The 8,959-nt window shown below is 39.1% G+C and overlaps 1 protein-coding gene across 1 annotated transcript; it reads left to right on the forward strand.

Annotated features, from left to right (window-relative positions):
• The first annotated feature begins 3,442 nt into the window (after positions 1-3,442).
• On the forward strand, positions 3,443-8,443 carry LOC149113977 (uncharacterized). Its single transcript, XM_089286604.1, has 2 exons — positions 3,443-3,903; positions 6,480-8,443. The coding sequence occupies exons 1-2, from the start codon at positions 3,556-3,558 to the stop codon at positions 7,302-7,304; spliced, it is 1,173 nt and encodes a 390-aa protein (XP_089142730.1). The 5' UTR covers positions 3,443-3,555; the 3' UTR covers positions 7,305-8,443.
• Positions 8,444-8,959: the final 516 nt, after the last annotated feature.

Below are 8,959 nucleotides of genomic sequence, written 5' to 3' on the forward strand. Positions count from 1 at the left end.
GCAGAAACCCTGACCTTCGCATTTCGAAGCTTGACAAAGACATCTTTACTAAACAATGTCGAAACGCTGTTTACCATATTTTCTATTTTCGATTATTTTCATATTGAAACGCTTTCAACAAGCCTTGCTTATCCCATCAATAGAATAACAACAATTAAAAAGTAGCTGAAAAGAAACAAAGAGGGCCACCAAAACTGAGACTTGTTTAAAATAATCGACAACGTCCATTTTTTATTTTAGAATTCTGACTGTTAAATATTTTCGCGCATTCATACAAGAGTACCACACTAGGATAACAACCAAGTAATGCCAAGGAGATGTTCTGCTGCCGAGAGTTATACTTATCACAGAAAGGACTCGTTTAAGTTGGAAGACTGGTAACTAAGCACGAAACACGGGGTATCCATTGACGATGAACAGCGAAGAAATGGAATTATGATTATTATTCACAAAAATTCAATAGCCGTATCAAGCCAAATTTTGTTTTAGCAATAAATATTCAGAAAAAAAAAAAACATCATCGTCCTCTTGAGGATATTCTTTGGCAATTATATGAGGATGATACGTACATGCATCCTAATCTAAGCATTGAAATCCTACTCTTTCTTAGAAATATTTATGGACAAGAAAAATTATGTGAAAAAATGTATGTGAGCCCTCTCGTTGTCCCTTTTGTCAGATAATTATATTATATTAGCTAAGGCAAGAATACAATAATAAATCATTCGAGACTTGCCTGAGATCAAAACAAACTCCAGCTTTTGTTCTTTGCTTACGTTCCTCATTGCTTCTAAACTGCTGTTGAGTAACAACTCCGGAGTGTCACAACCAGTCCGGCCAAAAGGTGCATCGGACGCGGCTTCTATGATCGCTGCATTAAAACGGCACGAATCACCGCTTGAAATTGAGCTGTTGTAGTCCAAGTCCAGGTTGATATCGGAAACGTGAATAAAGTGGACAAGGTTATCCTCTGTTGTGATTTCTACAGGTGCAGGCCTTCGCTGCTCATTTTCCGAGTCGCAGCGAGGACAGTGGATGCGAAGAGCAAACGTTAAAATTGTAAACAACAATAGAACGACACAAATAATTGCCAGGACTATCACCAAGAAAAACGCAGCCGTTCGTTTCTTTTTCCGATTGTTTTTAGAATCTTCAGGAGGCACCTCTAATCCTAACTCTTCAGGCATTTCGAACAATTAGCAACCTTCAGGCCTGGAATAAGTTAAGCTGGGTTCCATTAAGCTGACTTCCACGACTGATGAGTGAGTGAGGCCAGGTTCACACAAGCGACATAGCAACATACCGACATAATGACATCACGACATAATCGCTTATGTCGGTAATGCAAACATCGACATAAGTATATAGGGAAAAGATCAGATTTTTTATATTTTGTTGTTATGTTCTTGCTGTTTTGTAAATTACGAGAGGATGTTCACGCTACTAACATAATGGAAAAACGTCCTTCTTATATCGTTACGTTTATGTCGTTATGTTGTCAGTGTGAACTAGGCTTAATCAGGTGCATGACATCAGCGAGCCGAGTCATTAAAAAAAAGCAATAATAATTATTACCAACTGCAGCGAATACCGCCCAAATAACAGTACAAATATACAGCGATATTGTACAGTTATCTGTATAGTAGAAAACCTGTTTGCCTTACAGGTCGGCGCGCGCACGCAAAACTGTCACACCCTCTCTCTTTCATTAATACATTTATTGACTACAGCAGTTGGACAATAAATCTCTTATTAGATCTTTTGGTGTGGAGTATCGCTTTATATTTTTACTCGTTGTTTGTATTTTGACGCGCCCTACGGGCACGTCAAAATACAGCACAACTCGTAAAAATATACAGCGATACTACACACCAAAACATCTGATAAGATATATCAGAAGCATATCACCTGCTGGATATATATATACATATTTATCACTGCCAAAAAAAGTAATAAATATTGATGTCTACTTTTTTCTTTCTTAATTTATTCTTCATCATCTACGGGTATATTACGAACTGACAATGTGAACAGCTCCCAGTTGGCTTGATTGGCCACTTGGTAAAGCACTGCACCGGTATCGCAGGGGTTATGGGTTCGAATCCCGTTCAGGCCTGAATTTTTTTTAGGCTTTAATTTCACCACTGCTTAAGTTGTGTGTATAACTGCGATGATCAATCATATCTTCATATCTTTCTCCGCAGTTCAAATATATGGTCTTTCATATATTCACTTGTATAACTAAGTAAAGTCTGCATACGAGCCAAGTGGTCAATCAAGCCAGAGCTTATCCCGGTTTCTGTAGCATGAAGCGACTAGGAGTATTTCTACTCCCCCCTGGATGGGATGCTAGTCTATCGCAGGGTTACCCGCAGCATTAAATAGGTCAGTACCCATTTATACACCTGGGAGGAAAGAGGCACTGTCAGAGTAAACTGTCTTGCCCAAGAACACAACACAATTTCCCCGGTCAGGGCTCGAACCCGGACCGCTCGATCCGTATTGTATGAGCGCACTAACCATGGGGACACCGCGCCACCATAACAACTGAGAACTGGAGGAGGGCTTTGCAAAAATTTGTCGCGTCAAAAGACATGGGTGGGAGAGGGCGGAGAGTGGGAGCGCGTACTGGCTGGCGAGCTGCCGCGTAATGGTACGATCATGTGGCTAAAAGCAATAGGAAAATAAATGCTAAGTGACTGGCTCCAATGGAAAAAGTGAGTGTTTTCCTCGAGACTTCACTGTTTCTCGTGGTGATAGTCATTTAAAAGTGTTGTGTTACACCTCCGAACTCTAAAAATAGAACAAACTGCGTAAAAATATATTTGCTTGACGCCGTCTGGCACACAAATTTTTCACGGTCTTAATTAAAGTGCACGTCCAGATCACGTGTGAGTCGAAAGTTGAAGTTGTTGTTTCCTCAGGGAAGTCCTGATCCATGGTATACACGGGACACGTTCTCCCCTAATCGGAACAGGACTTTGAGTCAAAAAATTTTGAAATAGACTTTAAAGTTGTCAGAGCCATTTGCAGTGACTCATTCTAAATTGCCTTTAAGTCACTTAGAATATGCTGTGTTTAAAAAGGAACACTAAGACGAAGAATACGTTTTTGTGAATAAATCGCGTGGATTTCAAGCTTTTGAAAATATTTATTTGCATAGAAATTGCAGATGAAATAGTTATCACTGATCACGCATGCATGATTTGACGTTAGAATTGTTCTTTGGGATAAAATCGTCTCTTGGGGGTCTACGGTAACCTTCAGGAATCTAATCTCTAGGAAACAGCATCTAGCTCTTTATCGACACCAAAATAATTGCCAATATTAGTATGTAATAAAGTAAAAGATAATTCAGCATTTCTTATGTGATTGACGTTGTCAAACCGCAGAATTTGTTTAATGGCAGGTGAAAACTGTTCAACAGCCATTTATCGGACTTGAGCCAACATATATTAATCATGCTACATTAAATGCGTGGTACCATTGATGAAAATGCAGATTCTGTCCTAGAAGAGGGTCTTTACTCACGTTCTCCTGAGAAATAGTAGAAACATGGGAGCGACAAAGATCTTTCTCTTCGTATCAATATTCGTTGCCAAAAACAATTTGGAGTTAGCAGCCACGGAATGCAATGGAAGATGCGAGTTGAGCAAACTAAGCCACCATGAAAAAGGAATTAAAAATCGCGCCATGGTGGGTCACAGTTTTAAAAACTTTACACTACCGAAAACTTACGATTGCCATGTAAAGTGCTTCGATGAAAAATGCAGATGTCAAGCATTCCAGATATCGGGGCAGCGCTGCGAGTTGTTGGGCGAAGACAGAATGTCGGCTCCAGATGACTTTGTTAGAAAAGATGGATACGCCTATTTTGACATGAGTAGAGAGTATGTTGACCAGGTATGATATTTTCAGAATTTTCGTTTTTTTATTCTTCCCTTCCCGACTTATTGACGATGAGAAACTGATCATGGAAAACTAATTTGAACAAGAAGATCCGAAAGAAATAAAAGAAAGAAAGGAGATGGAGTTCCTTAGCAACATACGTCGCCGTTGCAAAAACCTACTCAAGGGTACGACGGGACAGAAAGTAAATCATCTAGGGCAAATGCAATCGAGTTTTTTAAACACTACTCTCCCACACAGCCTAGTGTAACCTGACTTGGTCAATTTTTTTTTGGCCCTCACTGGTAAAATTTGGAATTCTTTAGCAGTGGTAGATTATGTAAAATTCGCTTGTCAGTTTTAGTCCTCCCAAGAGGAGTGGACCACCCGATGAAATAAATTCGAACCCATTAATGTACTACGAATTGATATCTTTAGTTATAATGTGTCAATGCCTCGATCGTTGTTTTGTTAGCTGCAGATAACTCTGCTATTTAGCCACCTGTCGGGAACGTTCGCAGAGCGACAAAGGTTGTTTTTCCTTTTCGACAGAAGTAAATTAAAAATCTAAAGAAGCAGTCAATATTCGGAAAAATATCCGCAAATAATCAGAAAAAAATGGGGGAAAGACAATTTTTTTGGCAATGATGAAAATCTTAATTTAGTTTTCGGACTATATGATAAGTTGGTTTTTCTCGCGACTTCTGTAATTTATATTTTATGTTCTTTTCACTGACAATGTATAATAAAACAATAATTGAATTCGGTTTTTCGTGATATCTAGAATAATTTAAGTGTTAGCAAGTGTTATCAACCTCAGCCTTCAGCTTCAGCTGCCAAGACCTTAATTCTCATAGCAAAAGTAATAAAATTGGGTGGACTCCAATTCGGTCTGTAATCATACGAGTGAAAATTGACGCTGAAAAACACTTAAAATTGGACAACCAACGCGACTCGATTACAAAACGAAGCCGATTTGTCATCTTGATGACAAAATTTACCGGGAAAAAACAATGGCAAGTGTTATCAACCTCAGCCTTCAGCTTCAGCTGCCAAGACCTTAATTCTTATAGCAAAAGTAATAAAATTGGGTGGACTCCAATTCGGTCTGTAATCATACGAGTGAAAATTGACGCTGAAAAACACTTAAAATTGGACAACCAACGCAACTCGATTACAAAACGAAGCCGATTTGTCATCTTGATGACAAAATTTACCGGGAAAAAACAATTTGTAAGAGGTTTTGGGAATATAGAAGAGTATTCATTCACGAGGAGGAACTAGATAGATCGCGCAGCTGGCCACGCGAATTTTGTTACTCAAGGCCTTGTTATTACATACCTTGTTATAGAGCTTTTTGGGATTTCTTGTTATTGCGCACCTTGCTATTGGAAACCTTGTTATCGGAGACCGTGCTTTCGGACACCTTATTATTTGACACCTTGTTATTCAGGACCTTGTGATTCAAAGCTTTGTCCGTTCTGATCGCGGAGTACGAAGAATGCAAATAATGTTAACCAATGTTAACTCGGGAAAAACAATTGATCCAGGGAAGTAGCCGAGAAAGTTTTAAAAGAATGTCTAAAAACAAAATAATAGTTAACATTAATAGGTAACACTAGTTATGCAATGCTTTCGAGTGGTATTCCATGAAATATCCCACGAGTCACTTTCATTTTCTTAGTATAAACACGAGCCTGTCCTTTCATACGGTTGGCGCGCCTGGAACAGTTGAATTGGCCAATTCAGAGGGCAGGAAAACTGTTCTGTCCGGACGTCAATGTAAGGTTAACAGGAAAGGCATCGCATGCAGTCGGACAACCTTTCTTAATAGAGAAGGCACTAAATATAAATGAAAAGAGATTTAAAATTTTCAAACAGGAACCAACATTTTTCATTTGAAAATTGCTGTTACTCTGCTGTTTTTACGACCGTTTGGATTTATAATTCCAAAAACCACGGAACATTTTGTGAGTCCAAGCTTTTTGTTTGGCACGAAAAATGTGTCACCCGCATCCGGCAACTCACTCGTAGTTCGTCGAGTGTCGTCAGGTAGAAAATAGCTCTGTTAATTTGAATAGAATGTGTTGTTCCTTGTCAGATTAAACCTAGAATTTTGGAGTTAAGTATTAAAAGAGGTCAAAGCAACTTCAGCATGGTCTTTATCTTTGTTAGCTGCGAACAAAAAGACTATTACTGTCTCGTTTCGGTATAGGACAGTTCAGTCACTGTATCTAGGGTTAGGCGCCGGTATGCATACCAAGAAAATACAAGTGACTAATGGGATGTTCCATGGTATATAACGAAAGAGAGTGTCGTATAACTATTTTATACCATACCATGGAAAATACTGAATGCGAGATACGCGTGGCGCGCGATGGGAAGGTTGGGTGTAATACCGTCGAATATACAACGGCTTTCCAGTATTCTTATTGGCTGTATTTTCTATGGCACGGCATGAGTCGCCTCAAAATCCATCAAATATTTTCGCTCGCGCGCGATTGGTCTAGACGCGTCACGTGACCCAATATTCCCCGGCTAAAACTGGGGAATATGTAAAAAATAAACCAGGACTAAATTGCCCTTTTCAGATTTCTGTGGGAAGTGCATGCCCAGAAAAACCTTGTACCAACCAATGTTGCAGCCAGAATCCGTGTCTTCATGGAGGATCCTGTACGGAGTTGTGCGAGCATCCCAAACACAAGTTTAGATGCATCTGCATAGGGGAATACTTTGGTAGATTTTGTCAGAAGCGGAAAGCACGATCCTGCAAGGAGCAACTTGAAATGGACACGGCAGCCTCGTCTGGAGTGTATGCTTTATTTGATCCGACGAACATCTCTATCTACAAAACCTTCTGTGATTTTAAATCTGAAAATAACTCTGTTTGGACTCTTGTCGAGTCATTCAGCATGGCTAATAACCACGAGTTTGCCAATTCACCATTTTATTTGGACAACCCCGACAAGAAAAAAGCCTTCAGTTGGAATAAGTTCCGTTTAACGCTATCCCGGATGGACATGATTGCCAATCACTCCACTCACTTTCGAGCCACATGCAATTTTAATACCGATGGTCTCATTTACATCGATTATTTAAGAGCAAAATTTACTGAAATCGATGTGATGCAGTTAAAATTCGACAGATGTAAGAAATACGAATACATCAACATCCGCGGCTATGGTTGCAAAAATTGTACCGCCCACTTTGTTCAACAAGATTATTGGCACGCACATGTTGATTCATATTATGGATCGTCTAAAGGATGTCAGCTGAAAAGTCCCCTAACAGGAGCTGTGAAAGAACCAGCAGGGGAAGATAATTTCGGTTATTACGCAACAGTGAACCCTGTACATAGGTGCTCATCAAGTCGTGATTCTACGACGCAGTGGTGGTTCGGAGAGCAATTAGAGTAAAGTTTACATTCCTAAGAGCAACTCTCTGTAACTTTGAAGAACTTGACGACAGAATTTCTTTTATGCGTCAAAAAGACTCTTTTTGTGAACTGTTTTACCAAACATTACATACACAGTAATTTACACTTTGATCATCATCATCAACTTGAAGTAAAAACGTTTGCCGCGCACGGTTTGAAAAGTACAAATAAGAAAACTCAATTTAGAAACCAAATTTCTACTTATTTGAGAGGGCCATAACTCTTTTAGTATACGAATATCTCGCCAAATAAGACCTATGATACCGTTATAGGATATCTAAAATGGTTTGGTTGGCCTGTGAAAATTAAGCGCGCTGGAAGAAAAACTAGGAAGGGCATTTTGACCAATTCCGCTACTTTTAGACGGCCGAGCGAAAATTGCATGGCGTGACACTTGCGTCTCCGGGCGTCGTTCCGGGTACACGTACAATTTATCTGTTCACTCGGGATTGTTCCCTCTTTTTTTAAAGAAAAAAATTAGAGAACTAATATCAAGAGATAACCAACGAAGAAGAAACGATGCTTTTTCTTCATTTATTCACCAAGGTTGCTAAAATTTGAATAAAGGACCGATCGTTTTACCTTGAAGGCCGACATTTTGCCGAAATTTTCTGCTCGGTCCGATTTCTAGAGCTTTGTCATCTATAACCAAGGCTTATTCTAAGGTATATTTAAGTTATTACACCGATAAATGATCAAAGCAAAATGCTCAGTTTTGCATAAATTCCATCGAGTGGTGCTTCGAACATTCTTAGATTTCACCAAAATGTGAATTCGCTTGAACCTTTAAAGCTTAATTTCTGAAAATAGCTCATTAAAAGGGCATTTTTGACGTAATAAAAGAAAGTTCGAATTTTCGGTCGTGCCGCCATATTTACAGTAAATTTTTGAACGTAGTAACCCTCCCAAACTAATGGTCATCCAAAAACTGAATGGCGACTTGAACATAGTTTGACTTGTTATGAGAAAAAACGGAAATAACAACTACAACAGGTCCGGCCAAAATATTCTGATATTTGTCTAAGGTTTTAATATAACTCTTATATTACTCTCGTTGTTTTGAATAATCTCAAACTACACAACACGAAAGCAGTAAAAAACATTTTTATTCAAGAAAAATTTATGCTTCGGTTAACTCTTAATCTCGGGATAGCGTTTACTAGCTTCCGCACAACCCCGCCCAGATTATAGCAATTTAACCTGACACGAGCCCGTCATCAAGCCAAAAACTAGCACTTGGTCAGCGATGAACTTGGAAAAACTCGATCTCGATAAGCTCTAAACTTGAGCTCGCGATATGGACACGTGATACTGGTAAGCGGATACTTTGTTTGACAGGTGTCAATTGACCATAACATGGAAGTCCAATTATCATTCTCAATTCATCAAGTTAAAGCAAAGAAAATTAGCATAGATTTTGTCGATTTTTCTTCTCCGTTTACTCGGTAGTTTATGTTTCGATCGAGAAGATATATCAAACGCTCGAGACAGTGTTTCATCGACTATCTAAACACCTCGAATTTCGTCAAAAATACTCCTCTGCGCGTCGTATTTTCAACTTTCTTCTCGGTGTTTGGACATCCCGATGAAACACCGTCACTCTCACGGTGTTTGATATATTACAAGAAGTACGCT

This window comes from Orbicella faveolata, unplaced genomic scaffold (assembly GCF_042242905.1).
Source record: "Orbicella faveolata isolate gen_17 unplaced genomic scaffold, um_ofav_v1 contig_14, whole genome shotgun sequence".
Taxonomy (NCBI): domain Eukaryota; kingdom Metazoa; phylum Cnidaria; class Anthozoa; order Scleractinia; family Merulinidae; genus Orbicella; species Orbicella faveolata.

Excerpts from the sequence above, each read along its gene's own strand:
- LOC149113977 (XM_089286604.1), top strand. The coding sequence starts at position 3,556 with ATGGGAGCGACAAAGATCTTTCTCTTCGTATCAATATTCGTTGCCAAA. Across the intron at positions 3,904-6,479 it reads GTAGAGAGTATGTTGACCAG|ATTTCTGTGGGAAGTGCATG; the intron begins GTATGATATTTT and ends TGCCCTTTTCAG.